The following is a 17,807-nucleotide window of genomic DNA, read 5'->3' on the forward strand; positions in this document are numbered from 1 at the left end:
ATAAGCGTTAACCGGTTTCTACAAGGTTCGAACAAGCTTCAACAAGGTTCGATATGCTTGAACAATGTTCTACAATTAAGGCTAAATAAACTTTAACAAGGTTATAAAATGTTGTGATAAACTCAAGCAAGATTGTAGTATGTTTTAACGCGGTTATACAAGGTTCTAATAAGTTTTAACAAGGTTCTAACGTGTTTAATAAAAAGACGAAAGCAGTTGCTGTCATGGCGTCTTTGTGACGGTAGGGGCAGCACTGCGTCGCCATCGCCACAACATCAAAAGAAAAAAAAGGCAGACGAAGAAGAAGCAAAAGCGGAAAAGGCACGGAAATCGTCAACTGCAGCAATGGCGCGTGCACTTCAAAAACCTCTTAGCTTAGCTTAGCGCGATACTAAGTGGAACTATTTCACCTCGCTCGTATTTGCAGCTGTGTCGCTGCCGTTCGGTGTAGAAAATGGATGAAGTTCTGATGGAATCCGCCGAATTTTCTGGCTGTGATGCTCAGCTCGGAGTAGCAGAAGCTTGGGAAAGTGTCACAGCAGCTCTGGTGAGTCTTTTGCTGAATCCCGTTTGAAAACCAACACTTTCATCTTTCCACGCTCCACTTTTGAACAAGCAGGATTTGTTTGGCACTTCCGTCACCCTTAAAAAAAGCTTTAGCTTAATTCGGCTCGCATTTCAAGAGTGTACTTGTCTTTGTAAAGATGTTGTTGTCCACTGATGTTCGCTGCATCCCAGGAGAAGAATGGAGATGTTTGTGCTTCCGGTGATGACAAGTCGTTGGCAAAACTGTGCGCTAGTTGACACCTGTGTGCGACTAGTACTACTAGAGAAAAGCTAGCTAGTAACGTGTAGTACTCACTAGTAACATGTACTTGTCCTATAAGTATGCCAAAGTTGGCATACTAGTGGGAACAAAAAGCTAGTACTTTAACCTAGATGTGAAGAATATTTATGAAATGATCAATCGCGTAAATTTTTTCTGTGTGGTTCAGATGTCTCCAGGATGCGGGCTGGAAGATCAGAAGCTGTCTGCGTGTCTGGAGGTGCTGTGCGGGCAGGGTGCCGCCCAGCTTCTGGCCAGTTGGCTCCTGGAGGCGCTGCAGATGCGTTTGTCCTCCTCGGTGGTACCGGAGTTCTGGTGCGGACTCAAGCAGGTGGAGAATGAAGTGGAGGAAAGGGGTCGGGTCTGGAGTCTCCTCACCGCTTTCCGGACTCTGCTGGAACGCCTTCAGCCGTTTTTGGGCAAGTTGACAACCACACTGCGCCTCGTCCGTAATCGCTATATAAAGAGTGTTATATGTTCGGGCGGGTTGGCGTTGAAAATGAGAGTTAGTTCTCAATTGCCTCGCCTGGATAAAGGGTTGTTTTAAAGGTTTAGCTTTAGATACAAAAGAAGACCTTGAAAGCTTGAAATACCAGCATTTTAAAAAAACCAGTAGGTGTCAGTAATGAGCAACATCATCCTAATTTGCTTAAGCTACTCTGAACTAATTAGTGCGATGGAAACACAAACCACATGGGCCACAGGAACCTTTTGCTACCAGGAACTCAAAGTTCCTGGGTTGGTTGCTGAAAAAGCAACCAACCCTACGGCTTGACGAAAGGAAGCTACTCCCTTCACGTCAACTCGTTCTTTGGCCACAAGATGGCGTGGCTGCGCAATGAGTACAAATATGTGAGTTTTTCATCAAATAATGGTGGTTAGGTCCCTCCCCAAAAATGCCAAACAGTGGAAATGCAGGGGTGCATTGTACTTTTGAAGATGCATTGTGGGATATATTCAGTAATCTATATAAAATAGTTATAGCGCCCAGCTGCACCGGGCCCTTCTCAGCCCCTCCCCTTGAAAAATACGTAATGACGAGATTTCTCGTCATTGGCGGGGAACGTTTGCGTTTCAATTGAGTTTCATCAATGGCGGGGAAAGAGTTGATGACCCGGAATAGATGACAGTTTGGCTTGCTTTCGCTAAATCAGCCTCAATGCTACGTAGCGGTTAGGATTGTGGGATTCAGCAGAATCCTAAATTTCTAACATGCATGTGTATCTAATACAATATCGCAGCAACAATCGACCGATATCCTACATCAGATATATTTTCTAAATCAAAAAGCACTGGACCAAAACGATGAATAGGGACGGATTCACCCTGGAACATCTGATGGAATTTGAACAGATTAATATCATCAACATCTTTTTCTTGTAGTGGGCTTGGAGAGGCTCGGGGCGTGGCAGGATGAGGGCATGGAAGGTCTGTGTGGCCCGGGGCCGCGGGGGCTCCGGGAGCGCGCCTTCACCATCATCAGGGGCCTCCTCCTCTTCCCGCCCTCGCAGCTCCTCCAAGAGCGAGTGCTCGACTTCTACAGCAGGACCTTCTCCGTCTACATGAATCGCAAGGGGGACGGGAAGGGCCACACCGAAGGTTCCGAGGGCCCAGAGGGGGGCGCCTGCTGCGGCTGCGGGGTCCCCGCGGAGGACTGCTGGTGTCAGGAGGCTCTCGAACATCTGAAGGAGCTCAGCCACATCCTGTGAGTGCAAATACAACCGGAACCGATTGTAGTCAACCTTTACACACTTTTTAAAAGACACTTTTAAAGTACAGTGGTGCCTTGCGATACGAGCAGTTGCTTGGGCATTTTTGTGTCTCGAGATACGAGTACACATCTGAGATACGAACCACAATTAAAAACATTTGCACTTCAGTTCCCCATCACACGATTCAATTCTCATTGGTGTCCTTGCAGTAGAAGGACACTATCAGTCGGTGGCGCTAATGCGCCATTAAGCTACTTTGCCAAACGCCAATAGAACCCACAGAAGAACAAAGAAGGACATAACATTATTTTCTGTGTTTGCAAGTAATGTGGATGTTGTTATTGTGTTTTTATCAGTGCAATTTTTCTTCTGAAAAAATTAAACTTAATTTCCATGAATTTCAATAGGGAAAAAGAATTTGAGATACGCGTGTGTTCACGGAAGGAATTAAAGTCAGTCCTCAAGGCAGCACCGTATTCCTGAGTTCTCGCTCTCTCACTGCCGAGAAATTGGAGACTCGCATCACATCATTTAGAGGAAACGAAAACAAGGCTCAGGCGCACAGTCGTCCAAATAAGAGGCAAGCTTGCTTCAAGCTGTTCATTTGTCACTTCATCTTTCCCCCCACTGGCTGTCCTTCAAAAAAAAGAATACAAATGTTGTACAATGTTGTCGAATCATCACATACAAAGAGCCCTATACGTCCTTTCGAAGAGATGGTGTCTGTTGTTGTAATACTGAATTCCAGCCTCGGGGCGACACAAGTTATATTTTATAACTTCAATTGCACTGCCTGTTTTCCAGTATAGCTCCGTGCTGCCTGGTATGTTGTGGCACGACATGGCACCACAGCGAAGGCGCGCAGCTCTTAATTTGGACTCGCGTGTACACTGCAAAAACTCCTCATGATCAATTGCTTCAAAATCAACGATTTACAGGCAGTGTAAATGATGAACTGAAATGAAGTGCGGATTCACTGCATACCGCTTTTGCACAGTTGTACCTTTTGGGATGTTGACATCCACGTTGTGTTCTTCAGGTCGAGGGTGGAGCTTCTGGAGTGGGTTAGCTGTGACGCCGTCACGTCCATCCTTCACCGCCTCATCGAGCAGTGGCTGGAGCAGCACTGCCGCGGGGAGTACGAGAGATCCTTCTTGGACGACTTTCAGGAGGTTCGACTCGTATTGTGGCCTTCGGGTGCTGTTAACTCGTTGACCGGCAGCCGTTTTGCAAGGCGCACTTCCTGTTTTGGAGCACAGAATATTGCGGTCTGTGACAATATTAAGCACCAGAAAAAAAAGTTTGTTTCTCGATTCTTTCTGTTCTCGAGTAATCATCAGTAGAACATGGGTTGCTTTCACCCAAAACAGATTTCTGAACAAAAAGTGCAGAAAATGGGCTTTTCGTTCAAAGAGATGTCGAGCGGAACGGTGACTTTGGTGCTTCTATTTTTTTTTTTTTCTTGTTGGACACCACATACTATAAAACAAAGACAAGAAAGAGAGAAGGCTTTTGATTGCCAAATAGTCATTTATTTGCAGATGTACAACGAACCACTTTAATACCAAAAACGTAGTAGTTTTACGTCTTTTAGAACGTGATCACGTAATCCACGTCTTTGACGTTTTTGAGCGTCACGGGCTTCGGAAGGGGGCTTGACGTCACTCCTCGCCATAGGCTGAGGCCTGAGAGCAATTTGAATCCCCATTAAAAACGGACACGAGATGGCAACAGTGCAACCATCATACGATTTAGAATTGTGGTATGACTTACTTATGTTCTAGCGCAAATGACTGAAGAATGGAAAAAGGTAGAAACAAAGTTTTTTTTCTGCTTAAAAGATGGAACTCTAATCTTTATTTTGGTGAGTGTATTCACAATATTCGTTATCTTTATCTTTTCTCACCATCACGTCACACACTTTCTACTACCTACCCCAATACATAGTGTTTATGCCATACATATATGTACCCTGTTCGAGTATGAGGTGCCTTAATTTGCCCGACTTCCAACATGTCGGCATTTGTCTCCCTCGTAATCGATGTGACGCGCAGCGATTCAGCGCCTAATCTTTAGCTCCCCTTTAAAAGCAGTGCTGATCTCAAATCCAAAGCGATGCAACATTGCCATCTACTGGGGTCTTTTAGTCATTGCACTGGGGTGCAAACTTGAATTTTCAGAGACAGGCTGGGTGAGCCTCTTCCATGCCTACCCGTTGTTAAAAAAAAAAAAAAAACATGCTTGGGGAATATATACGTCGGCGGCAGTAAATGGTTGGATTCCAGTTGACAAATAGAAACAGCGGTATCCTCCCGTGTCCCGCAGTGGTTGGAGCTGGTGGTGGGCTGGCTGGGTCAGGTGTTCTCCAGCCAGGAGGTCCTCGACGATCGTCCCGGTTCGGAGCCGGCCGGTCCCGCCGTCCCGGGCTCTTTGGCGTCGGCGGGTTCGGTGCTGAAGCAGTGGAGATGTCACATGCATCAGTTCTTCTGCAGGATCTACGTCAACATGAGGATCGAAGAGCTGTTCAGCATTATCAGAGGTGAAACACGAACCGCAATGCGGCGCTTATGAAATTGATTTGTTTAGATATGTTGTCGCTTTCAGACTTCCCGGAATCCAAAGCTGCAATTGAAGATCTCAAGTTCTGTTTGGAAAGAACCAACCAGCGCCAGCAGCTCCTCACGTCACTCAAGTCCACTTTTGAGAATCGCCTGCTGCACCCTGGTGAGCTGCGACTGCACCTTTAAGAGACCTTCGAGCTGAATGTCTTAAAGGGACGGTACGTAATTAAGGCCGCGGTCTCATCAGGTGTCCACACGTCGGACATCCTCACCGTTTACATCTCGGCCATCAAGACCCTCCGAGAACTGGACCCGTCCATGGTGGTTCTGCAGGTCGCTTGCCAGCCCATCAGGAAGTACCTCAGGTCTGCCAATTACACACATGAGAAAAGCTGTCAATCAACTGAGATGTCCCTCAAACAGCTGTCAATCAACTAAAATGACCGGGATGCCCCTTAAGCAGCTGTGAGTGAGACTTTGGAGACGAGTCGGTGCGTTTATGCACTTTCAGGACGCGGGAAGACACGGTGCGTCAGATCGTGGACGGTCTGACGGGCGACGCGGTGACGGGCTGCACCGACCTGGCGTCCGAGCTTTGCCGAGGCGACCCGGTCACGCTGGAGATGCAGGACAGTGACGAGGAAGGCGGCGACCCCGAGGGCTGGACGCCCGACCCCACTGACGCTGTGGCCGGTCAGTGAATGCATCATGCTCGGGCAGGGGCTTCAAACTTATTTTTTCGCCACAGGCCGCATTGTTTGAACGGTTTCCCTCAAGAGGGTTCTTATGACTGTGAAAGCTTATAAATGTCTCATTGCTTCATCGTAGTATTACATATACACAACAAATTGATGGATAACTACTTTGGAAAAAAGTCAAGGATAATTGTTTGTTCAACTATTGTGCATGTTGCTGTAAAAGAGGGGTTTAGTTACAAAAAATTGTTCCCAATATCTCACCATTATTATTTATTACATATGGCCAGTTTAAATTTGGGTACATTGTTAAGACTCAGGGAAGTTGACGTTGAAGTGGAATTTTCTTTCGCGGGCCACATAAAATGATTTGCCGGGCCGGATGTGGCACCCAGGCCTTGAGTTTGACTCCAGTGTGCTCGGGTTATTATTATTATTATTATTATTTTCATTTTGTCAAGGGTTTTTGGGGGCCGTTCTAACGGTGGAACCATATATATGTATGTATAATCGCCTCATATTATTACTTTTGCGTGTCAGACAAGTCGGGCTCCAAGCGGCGCTCGTCAGACATCATCAGCCTGCTGGTGAGCATCTACGGCAGCAAGGACATCTTCATCAGCGAGTACCGCGCCGTTCTGGCTGACAGGCTGCTGCATCACAACTACAACACCGCCAGGTACGTACCGACGCGAGCCCCGAAGGTGAGCTCACGCGTCGCGTCGCGTCACGTCGCGTCTCTGGTGTGTTTGCAGGGAAATTAGGAATGTGGAGCTGCTGAAACTTCGCTTTGGAGAGTCACACATGCACTACTGTGAGGTCATGCTTAAGGTAGGAAGCAGAAAAACAAATAAAGGTTTTTATTACACAAGAATGGAAAATATGACGTGATGAAGGGTGATTGTACTGATTGCAACCACAGAAATGTGCAAGTAACCACGGGAGTGTAAATGTAGAAGCGTACCTATAGAAGTAGGGCTGTCACAATCGAATCATTTTCAAATCGATTAATCGGGTATGAATTTATTTTGCATGAGTTTATTGCTCAATCATTTTTTCCCAAATGTTTATTAACCAACTATTGTTTTTTTATTTTGTTAACAGGGTTAGCACGCTCACAGCGTACACACATGCCAGAATGAGCGCGCTGACCTTTGACACGAGCGATTTTGATTCGCCAGCATGGCTAACATGGGCAATAGGATTGTAACCAGGAGTCTAAAAATCACCACAGAAGTTTGAAAGTGTAAATGTAACCATCGACGGTGTATGTAGACGCGTGAACGTGGCATAGGAGAGCGTGATCCGGCTGGCGGAAGTGGCTTAAATGTGGCACGATCCTCCGTTGTGTCCCGGGCGCAGGACATGGCCGACTCTCGCCGCATCAACAGCAATGTCTGCGAGGAGGAGGACGGGGAGGAGCCCGGGCCGTCGTCGTGGCTGTCGGCCATCATTTTGTCGTCGGAGTTTTGGCCGCCGCTGAAGGAGGAAAAGATGGAGATGCCCGAGATCGTGCAGCGGGCCGCCGACGCCTACACGCGGCGGTACGAGAAACTCAAGGTAAGGCGGCGCACCTTGTTCGATTAGCCTGTCGTAACGCTAACGCTAATGCTCACGCCGGCGTGGGCCGAAGGTCACGTGGCCCGCTGAGCATTTACATCGTTAGGAGTCCTGAAAGGCTTGTGGTGGATTTGGAAATGCAATTATTCATAACTCAGCAATTGTAAATCATAAACTAATACACATTTGTACACAAACATTTAACCGTTTCTATTTATTTTGGTAACTAATTACATTTTGTAAATAAAATGCAAGATGTATATTGGAATAATTTTAAAGATTACATTTAACATTTTTAATTGAACTGCTTCGTTAAAACTAAATCAATTAAACAATGTAATTGAGTGAAATATTTTAATATAGATTAAAAGGATTTAAAATAGAGAATTTGTTGTAAATGACTTATGATGTATATAAAATTACCAAGACATCTTTTTATTATGTAATTGGTTAATTAGTTATAGCTACATTGATTAAAAACAGTACAGTAACTGAGTGAATTTAAAAATAAAAAACATGGATATGGATTGAAATTCAAATTGCATTTAATTTGTTGTAATTAATAACATAATAAATGAGTACTGTAAAGCATTTTACATGTATATTTTTTTATTAAATAATTGGTTAGTTATAACTAAATTAAATGGGAACAACACAATGAGAATTAGTCATTTTATTAAAATAAACTTACATCTGTATTTATTTTAATCAAATAGACAGATTTATTGTAATGAATGTAATAGTAATTAAACCATTTTCAATAGGAACTTAAGATTTGTATTTTATTGAGTTAAAAATTAGAGAAACAATACAATGAAAATGAGTGAATTATTTTAGTAAACAATTTTACATGGAGTTAAATGTTTTAAATCAAATGTTATTCAAAGATTTCACGTACCGATTTGTTTTAAAGAAAATCATTTGTCCGTTACAAATCAAGAATCGTTAATTAGTCCAATAATTCCTTTGGCATATTTGCATATGTTCTTTTTGTCTCGTTTGTTTGTGGGCCGCAGGCAATGCGGACTTTGAGCTGGAAGCCTCAGCTCGGCTCGGTCACGCTGGACGTGGAGCTGCAGGACCGCACCGTCAGCAACGTCACCGTGTCGCCCGTGCACGCCGCCATTATCCTGCACTTCCAGGACAAAAGTCAAGCCTCTCATCCCTCATTATTTTTTCTCTCTCTTTTTAAAAGAAACATATTATTTTTAAGTTAAACGAGGTCTCTCAACAATTAATTATCAAAATAGCTGTAGAATAATTTGATCGATTAACTGTTGCACCGCTCCTTCAGACAAAAGTCACGGCACTGTTGTACATGTATTTTCATTTTGCAGGTAGTTGGACTCTGGAGGAGCTCAGCGCCAAGCTGAGCGTGCCAAAGGAGGCGGTGCACAGGAAGTTGGCACTGTGGCAGCAGCACGGCGTCCTGCGCGAGGAAAGCGGCGGGCGCTACTCCGTCATCGAGACGGCGGCGTCGTGCAAGGACAAGATGGAGTGCAGCGCCGTCATGATCGACAGCGACGACGAACGCGACTCCAACACCGCCACGCAGACGCAGCAGAGGGAGGAGAAGATGCGGGTAACACACACACACACACACACCGTCAAAAAGGTTGGCTAGATGGAGTTGGGGTAGTTTGTGGGTCATTGCGTCATCACACAAGTGTGAACATAATCCCGGAACACAATGGAAAAGTGTGAATGGAACCGTAGCCCACAAAATGTTACCATAAAACAGTGACCGTAACCCCAGAAGTGTACATCTAACCGTACGATTGCAAATGTTGTCGTGTTCGTAGCTGTTCTGGGCGTACGTGCAGGCGATGCTGACCAACTTGGACAGCATGACGCTGGAGCGCATCCACTCCATGCTGCGGATGTTCGTGGCCACCGGCCCCGTCGTCCCCGAGATGGACGTCAACGAGCTCGAGGCCTTCCTGCAGCGTAAGGTCCGCGAGCATCAGCTCGTCTTCTCCACCGGCGTCTACAGGTTGCCCAAGACCACCTGAGGGAGTCTGAGGACTTCCGGAGACCACCTGACGGGCACAGGCGTCGGCTGCTGGGTTCTCCTGCCCGCCATCGATTCACATTGGTTTCCTCGCAGCGGACGGGCACTATCAGTCGGTGGTGCCAATTGACACCACAGAAGGACGCATAAAACATTGGCTACGGTATTTTTTTTGCTGGCATTTTCCATGTCGGCAAGTTACTTGGAGAGCAAACGTTATCGTTTGTTGTTATACAGTAAAAAAAAAAAAAAAAAAAAAAAAAATTGCTTTTTTTTTTTCTTATTAAAAACATTTTAAAATGAATATTGGAGTTTTTGGGAGTGGTAGGTAGAGATTTTGTAACCTCTTTTCTGTTTTTCAATAGCATCCGAGGCCTGATAAAACAATGTTGCACATGCACGCTGATGATGCTAGCCTGTATTCCTCGGCTACCTCTTGTCAGTTCCATTGTCACGAACATGCAGCTTGATTTGACCTCCTTTGCACGAGGCTCTCCATGACTCAAGAATGCTTCTAAAGGCAAGCAAAACAAAGGCCATGTTTGCGCCCAGCAACACTCAAGGTTCCCTCCCTTTCTATTAACACTCCGGAAGGTGAAGGGTTTGTTTTGATGTGTATTTTATATGGGTTTCTGGTTGGACAGAAGCCCAAACTTCAAACATCACAACTGTATGAAACAAGTTCACCCTGGGTTCCTTAAATAGACTAAAGCCCTGCTTCTCTTCAGGTGCACATAAACACCTGGGGCCTCATGTACAAAAGGGTGCGTCCGCAAAGTTCAGATGTATCAGGAGTGCCTCACGCCAACTTCATGGCTGGCGTACGCACGTTTCTGCAGCTGTTGGTGATGCTGGGAAACTCTTCTCATAAATCTGCACATCAGAGACACACGAACAATTCGTATTGATGCCCGCCAACATTTGATTTCAACAATGTAAAAGAGGCAAGGACTCAGAATTCACTTGTTACCCAGTGTATTTCATGAACCTCTGATATTTGTGAGGACACCTATGAACTGCTCAAGGCCATCATTTATGCCGCCTATTGCCCTCACAATGCTTGGATTCATGCGTGTGCACAGATTCATACATCTGGATATTTTTGTGCGTACGCCATGTTTCAGCAGGAAGTCTTTGTACATGAGGCCTCTGGTTACTGCTCCTTTTTTGCTCCCAGTTAGACTATGGTGACACCATCTACAGATTTTGGGTAAACACGAACCACCTTTTCAGGCTTCTCTTGAGATGGAACTCAAAGTCTGGTTACGTGACCCATCATTGCACACGATATATAATCTGGTTGGATGGACTTGATTTACAGTTTGGAGAATACTGGCATACTTTTATGAAGGCCATCTTGGGCAGATTAGCCAGCGGGCGCGCTGGAGCCTATCCCAGCTATCTTCAGGCGAGAGGCGGCAGCTCACCAGGCCAGTCGCAGGTCTCGAACCCCGGTCCTCAGAACTGTGAGGCAGATGTGCTAACCTGTTAACACGGCCGCTCAACATTTTCAACCTTTCAAAAATGTATTGTTGTCAGTCTGTTGGGATTCAAAGCTAACATTCGCAATCAGGTTGCTGAAACCATTTTGGATTTAAGACTTTATTCGTGCAGTTGCTAGGCAACAAAGTTACATTTAAAAAAACAAAAAAAAAAACATTCAAGCCACTGATCACACGTTTGTGTTAGTGTGTCCAAAGTTAGTTCGTGGCACGCAACAAGTGCAAATAAAACGATGTTTGTTGTTTTTCTATTGCCATCTTCCTCTTCTTTTTGGTCATTTTACAAATCCAACAACACAAACGTTGGCGCCACCTTCAGGTTAATTTGACCCTCTGCCCAGCCAGGGAGGCTTCCAATTTTCATCAAGACTGAAAAACATTTTGGATAATAAAAAAAAAAAAAAAAAAAAAATCACACTACCAGATTAAAGTATGAGCAGTACAAGAATAAAGGGGGAGGGGGGGGGGCATCTCATCGTAGTTTGACTTTCATCTAAAAAAAACATACTAATTTATTCATGAAAAAAAATCATAGTGTAAGAGTTCTCTTTTTTTTTTTTAACGTGTGGCCCCAGCACTAGTATGCGTTAATGCTAGTCCAGTATTCACGTGTGATAATACGCTAGTACAGTAGTCATGAATGAAAGTTGCCAGTGCGGACGTGAGATGATGAGCAAAAAAACAACAAACTTGTTTTTCCACTTAGCAGCATTTCTTGGCTCTCTTCCGGCGGTCTCGCTCCCGATGCGCGTTGATGTTGACCGTGTCCTTCTCGCGCTCGCGTTCCCGCTCGGCCCGGCTCTGGCTTTGCTTCTTGGCCCACAGGACCATGTGAGTGAACGCCATGAACATCTGCGCATGAGGCGAAAGAGAGAACGCACACGGGTCATTTTTGCGCCGCCGCTCTAACAGGAAGTGCCAACGGACCTCTTCCACGTTGATGTTCTCTTTGGCGCTGGTCTCGAACACGCGCACCCCCACGGACTCGCCGAAGCGCACCGCATCCTGGCTGTCCACCTGCTTCCTGGCCGGGTCGTCGTTCTTGTTCCCCACTGGGGTAATGAAAAATCAAGCATTTAGTCCACTAAGTCAAAATCCCTTCTTGGTGGTGCCTTGAGATACAAGTTTAGTTTAATTTCGTGGCAATGCTGGTAACTTAAAACACACATCAAATCATTTTAGCCCATTAACATGAATGGAAATTCCATTATTCTTATTCTATATACTTTTGCAGATACTCACTATACAGTAAATGAATAAGTCATTTAAATAGACACATTGCTTCATCTTGTGATCGGATCGGTGATCGTTTTTTTTTTTTTTAAACCCGCTGATAGGTGGTCAGCCCCCAAAATCCTGATCGTGTAAAGCCTACTTACCGGAGGATAAAGAATATGCCTGTATTGTGATATTGTCTGTCTACATCTGTTGCTCCACTGTGTTGTAACCCGCAAGATCGCTCCTCGTTTTGCATTGCTAGTTTGAAGCTCAGCGGACTTAGCTAAAGCAAAGCAATGCAGTTGTCCTAAACTAACACTTTGTAATTCACTTTTTTTTTTTTATTCTTTATGATTGTCGCAAGTCAAATGCGCTTTGACAATCAATCAATCAATCAATAAATAGAAGAAAAGGGGGGGGGGGGGGAGAACAGCAGCTCATACCTCAAAAAGAAAAAAAAATTGTAAGGCAAGGCACTACTATACTACAAGCTGTAGTTTACTGGACCGAGATAGTTCCCTGAAAGTATGTATTGATAAGGGAGTAGGGAATGATTGTGAACGCAGCTCGGTCACTCGTTCCCTACTCCCCAATCACTACAAAGGGATTCTTTAGTGGCGGAACTACCTCGATCCACGATATAAAACCCCCTACATACAGTGATCAAGAAACATGGGAATGATTGTGGAGACAGTCGCTGGCTCGCTGCCGTGTTGTAACAGAGCCAAGGGTCGGACTGACCTAGAACCTTGCAGACACTGTCGCAGTTCTGAGCGATTTCGTTAAGCCAGCGCTTCACGTTGACAAACGACTCGGGATTGGTCACGTCGTACACGATGATGACGCCGTGCGTGTTCCGGTAATACCTGTGTGTGTGTGTGTGTGTGTGTGTGTGTGTGTGTGTGCACGCACGTGCACGCACGCACAGGAAACAAAAAACAACAACACACAGACAAACTTAGTTCAGCTTGTGAAGACAGGCGTATGTGCGCGTTTGTTGTTCAAGACTCTTACGTGGAGGTGATGGTCCTGAATCTCTCCTGTCCCGCCGTGTCCCAGATTTGTAGCTTGACGCGCTCCCCGTCCACGTCCACCGTCCTGATCTTAAAGTCCACGCCGATGGTGGTGATGTAACTTCCTGTCGGTGCACCCGCTTATTTCAATTATTTTCGTTTTGTTTTAAGGTCACACACACACACACACACACGCACGCGGGAGTACAGTGGTGTGAAAAACAAAGCGGTCCAGGTCCTGAAGTTACAAAACAGCCCCAGACAGTTGCTATGCCGTGGGCATGTCTTGGTCATCATCAAGAGGTTTTTGTCACCTTGGAAGTCTCCCATGATGCCATATCAAATCGGAACGGCACTGTAGATTTACAGCTATGTACTAGTACACGTGGATGATTGAGTGCTTTGTGTACGAATCAAACTCACCAGAGAAGGAACTGTCAGCAAAGCGGAGCAGCAGGCTGCTTTTCCCGACATCTGCAAGAAGAAAACACGGTGAGGAACGTCAAGTGAGAACATCGACAAACGATGACAGGAAGACGACGAGACGCACTCGAGTCGCCGATGATGAGCAGCTTGAAGAGGTGATTGTAGTCCTTTCCCGCCATTCCCGACTCCTCGGTGTCAGACTTCGGACACGACCACCGCCACGCTCACAGTACGATCAGCACTGGCCTTGGGGTTCCTCCTCCTTAAAAACAAGGACAAGGCTAAAGAGAAGAACACAAAGGCAACAAAGTAGACAACAAAAAAGATGAAAAAACACTATCGTCAAAAGTATCGGCTCATCTGCATTGACTCACATCTGAACGCAAGTGACATCCCATTCTTAATCCAAAGGGTTAAATTTGACGCCGGTCCACCCTTTGCAGCTGTAACAGCTTCAACTGTAACGAATGACTCGGCAGAAATTTGGCGACCGCTTCGAACTACGCGCCTCAGGCGGAGGGAGGATGGCGTGTCATTGCCAAACGCTTCCACGTTCTTATAATACAGCCGACGGTCGGCTGTGGACGATTTCGGAGCGAGGAAATGGACTTGTTGCACAGGTGGCGCCCGATCACAGTGCCACACTGGAATTCACTGAGCTCCTCAGAGTGACCCATTGGTGTTTGTTAAAACAGTCTACGTGCCTAAGTGCTTGGTTTTATACACCTCTGGCCATGGAAGTGATTGGAACGCCTGATCCCGGTTATTTGGATGGGTGAGTGAATACTCTCGGCCATATAGCGTGCGTACAGTTGAAACCAGATAAGTTTACACGCACTGTATCGAAGGACATACTTTGTCTTCCTCAGTCTGACATGAAATCAGACTAAACTTCCTGTTTTAGGTCATTTAAGGATTACCAAAATTATTAATTTCTATTTGCTGAATTCCAGAAAAATGAGAGACTGATCTTGTGAGACAATTTTTCATGACTTTCTTCAAAAGAAAGAGGTTTACATACATTTCAATAGTATTAGGTACCGTTGCCTTTAAATTCTTTGACTTGACTCAAATGTTTATGAGATTAGATCTTATTTCAGCAAAGTGGTATGATAAGTGTGCCATGATGGAAAATAAGCCTTACAAATAACCAAAACTATCGAACTACCGGCATAACAACAATAAACCACTCCCCTTTTTCGCCGGACTTTCGGATCAAGACGTTACAACAACAAGAGATAAACTTGTACACGTTCATGCCAGCAAAGAACTGTTGCACTGTTTTCTCGCACGGATTCTTGATGACCACTGGAAGTCGAAAGAATGACGATAACGACGACAAAGCAGTGAGCCCTTCTTATAGGTTAAGCCCGCTGCAAACTACGCGACGGAGTCGAACCCGATTGGACCGGACCCTCACATAAAGATAAGAGCGCGCTGTCCATATATGGGCCTGCCTGTTCGCAGGTAAAATACATCATTTCCAATACATTGTTTTAGAGCCCCACCAAGTGATCCAGTATGGGAATGTATAGGATAGTCACTAAATATATATATATATATATATATAAAAAAAAAGAAACTGAAAAATATAGCAAGATGTATGTGTCAGAAGCTGATTGTGTCATCTACTCTTCTCGTGGCTTGAGTGAAAATGACAGTTTTTTAACAAACAAATAGTTCCGGATGATAGCTCGAAGGAAGAAGCGGGTTGCTCAAGAGAGAGGACGTAAACGAGAATAAAAGCAAGCGTGTGGATATTTTAAAGGCATCTCACTGACGACATTCATTTCAACGTGCTTGTATCGTTTGCATACATTTTGGTCACAAACTTTGCTTTTTCATAAACGGTCGCATTATACAATAGGAGTATTGATGTAACACACAATATTTGACGCTTTACATGCTACGGGTTGAGGCAGCGCGGCAGCATGGCTCAGCCTACTTGCGTTCGCCCGACCGATACGGCAACGGTCTCCAAAATCGGAAGTCGTATGACATCAGAGCAAAAGCGTCAATACAAACAAAATGTACTTACTTCACTTACTTAGTCTGTCTGGCATCGTGCATGTTTTTCAGTTTCACTTTGGCGATCCCAGACCAAACTTGCCCACCGCCGACGACCAATGAGGGATGAGGCCAGGAACGGTCACCAAGAACCCAGGAGGACAACTACGAGATGCTCCTGCTCCTAACGGGTTCCATCATTGAGGCGTTCAGGAGCAACAGGAAAGTGCGGTGCGCTGTTCCTCCTCCAAAATCACCGCCTCCACTTTTACTAAAAGAAAAGCAGAAGTATTGTGGTTAGATAAAATTAGACAAAAGAACTTGTTACCAGTCGTGTGAAAAAGTGTTTGACGCCTTCCTGATTTATTTTTTGGCACGTTTGTCACACTTAAATGTTTCCCATCATCAAACAAATTTTAATATTTGTCAAAGGCAACACAATTAAACAGAAAAGGCAGTTATTAAATGAAGATTTTTTTATTCATAAGGGAGAAAAAACACATTCAAAACTGTGAAAAAGTGATTGCCCCCCCCCCCCATTTCGACATAGACCCACGATATTTTTCCCTCATTCTTTCATTCGTCTTCATCCAAACATCCCCAAAATCGCTTTTATCTCAACTAATACGTTTACAAAATGTATCTGATGCACCACAGGCATAAACGTTAGTATTTGTTGTCAGGCAAATCATCCATCCACCATTTTCTGCACCGCTTACATTGAAGTTCAATAGGCCACATAACCGTTTAAGGAACACTTTTTTTTTTTTTTCCCGGCCATAGACGTGACTTGTAAACTTGTCGACATGAAATAATGCAAAAAAATATATATCTATAAACACAATTGCCGTGAAAACAGGAACCTCATACAGCATTTTCGTTATGAGCGGAAGTCGCAAATTCGGAAAAGCAGATGGACGCTCGCTCCCAAGAATCACATACACTAAATAGAAAAAAGACCACATTTGTGCCACTTGCAAACGACTCCAATCATTTGTATTCACATTAAAGTGGATTCCGTTGAGCGCGTAGCTAGCGGGTCACTGCTAACAATGCTAGCGTCGCTCGGAAGCAAACAACGCCGCCACTGTTCGATGGGGAAGAAAAGTTTTGTTTTCCCATTCACTGCCATTGAATTCAAATATCCATGTTAGCATGGCGGACTGACAAGGGATTGAGTTAAGGCGAAGTGCGCTAAAGGCGTGTGAGACGCTGAGGCTCGTTTGTGTGTTCCTTACTGAAGGAAAACAGGCGAATAAAATGTAGTAAATGTGAAATGTTCACGTCTGTCACGTCCGTGATGAGTCAACCCTGACATTGCCTTTCCTCTTCAAACTAAACTCACAATTTTATTTTTCTATCCACTGAGACAAAGTGGTAAAGTCAATTATGTTTTGAAGATCAAATGTTTTAAAAAGGTGACATGTTTTAAAGCTGGGCGTGGGGCAACGACGTGACAACCGGAAGGTCCCACTTTCAAGGGAACCTGAACGCAGCATCCTCTACTATCGGTCACGTGCTCACGCAGATCACATCAAAAGTAAATATTTTGCGTTTTTAAATGAGATAAAATGCCTCACTTGGAAAAGAGCTGCTTTAATGACGTCATAGTGATAACGCCTGCGGTCACACACAAATAATTGGGGGGGGGGGGAATAAAACAACGTTAGTAACGTCTCGACTCACCACACCTTCCGGCTCGAAGCCAAACTTCATTCGTGTTTCTTCGAAAAAAACGAAGCGAACAACGAAATAAATCACGTCATTCAGGGGGACATTCCATTCGGCGTACGTTTTGTACAGTTCAGATGATTCCGGTTGACAATTCAAACATGTCACGAGTTTGAGCGCCCGCTCTTGCTGCAATGTCACCGAGTCACGAACGGTGAAAAACGGCGAGAAACCCAAAATCACTGCGTTCAGCACAAACACGAGCAATAGCAACAACATTGCGGAATTGTTATGATTCAGACGGTTGAGTTGCTACGACTCCATCGTTTCGCATGTCGGACGTTGAAATTCGAAGTCCGCAGGCCTGACGCGGACAAGCCAACTTGTCTCCGCACACTCGCATGAACTCGCCCAAAGGCGTTAAACTCACTCTGGCTCAGCGTCGCCGGCTCGTGTCGAACTCGTCGGCGGATCCAAATGACGAGCGGAACCACGAGAATCACTTGGAGTGAGTGAAAGCTTGCCGACGTCGACCACACCTGATGAGCCGCTCTCAGCTTGTCACGACGCTTTCAATGCGCCTGGGATAAAGCAGCGTCCACGGG

The 17,807-nt window shown here is 45.1% G+C and overlaps 2 protein-coding genes across 7 annotated transcripts; one reads left to right on the forward strand and one right to left on the reverse strand.

Moving 5' to 3' along the window:
- The first annotated feature begins 308 nt into the window (after positions 1 to 308).
- anapc2 (anaphase promoting complex subunit 2) lies at positions 309 to 11,297 on the forward strand. 3 transcript variants are annotated; one of them, XM_061700845.1, is made up of 14 exons: positions 309 to 547; positions 996 to 1,245; positions 2,210 to 2,531; positions 3,578 to 3,710; positions 4,864 to 5,077; positions 5,125 to 5,262; positions 5,347 to 5,464; positions 5,611 to 5,792; positions 6,335 to 6,473; positions 6,550 to 6,625; positions 7,157 to 7,354; positions 8,371 to 8,503; positions 8,692 to 8,936; positions 9,157 to 11,297. In XM_061700845.1, the coding sequence occupies exons 1-14, from the start codon at positions 455 to 457 to the stop codon at positions 9,364 to 9,366; spliced, it is 2,451 nt and encodes an 816-aa protein (XP_061556829.1). In that variant the 5' UTR covers positions 309 to 454; the 3' UTR covers positions 9,367 to 11,297. The 3 variants fall into 3 exon arrangements, with proteins under 3 accessions (XP_061556829.1, XP_061556831.1, XP_061556830.1); XM_061700847.1 differs by having other exon boundaries at positions 9,178 to 11,297; XM_061700846.1 differs by having other exon boundaries at positions 5,143 to 5,262.
- On the reverse strand, positions 10,952 to 17,753 carry si:dkey-16l2.16 (ras-related protein Rab-35). 4 transcript variants are annotated; one of them, XM_061700849.1, is made up of 8 exons: positions 17,633 to 17,753; positions 15,572 to 15,802; positions 13,649 to 13,786; positions 13,522 to 13,572; positions 13,100 to 13,223; positions 12,827 to 12,951; positions 11,795 to 11,919; positions 10,952 to 11,719 (listed from the first exon to the last, which is right to left on the reverse strand). In XM_061700849.1, the coding sequence occupies exons 3-8, from the start codon at positions 13,701 to 13,703 to the stop codon at positions 11,570 to 11,572; spliced, it is 630 nt and encodes a 209-aa protein (XP_061556833.1). In that variant the 5' UTR covers positions 13,704 to 13,786; positions 15,572 to 15,802; positions 17,633 to 17,753; the 3' UTR covers positions 10,952 to 11,569. The 4 variants fall into 4 exon arrangements, with proteins under 4 accessions (XP_061556833.1, XP_061556836.1, XP_061556832.1 ...); XM_061700852.1 differs by having other exon boundaries at positions 13,649 to 13,805; XM_061700848.1 differs by having other exon boundaries at positions 15,563 to 15,802.
- Between the last annotated feature and the right edge of the window lie 54 nt (positions 17,754 to 17,807).

Source organism: Phycodurus eques, chromosome 16, assembly GCF_024500275.1.
Source record: "Phycodurus eques isolate BA_2022a chromosome 16, UOR_Pequ_1.1, whole genome shotgun sequence".
Lineage (NCBI taxonomy): Eukaryota > Metazoa > Chordata > Actinopteri > Syngnathiformes > Syngnathidae > Phycodurus > Phycodurus eques.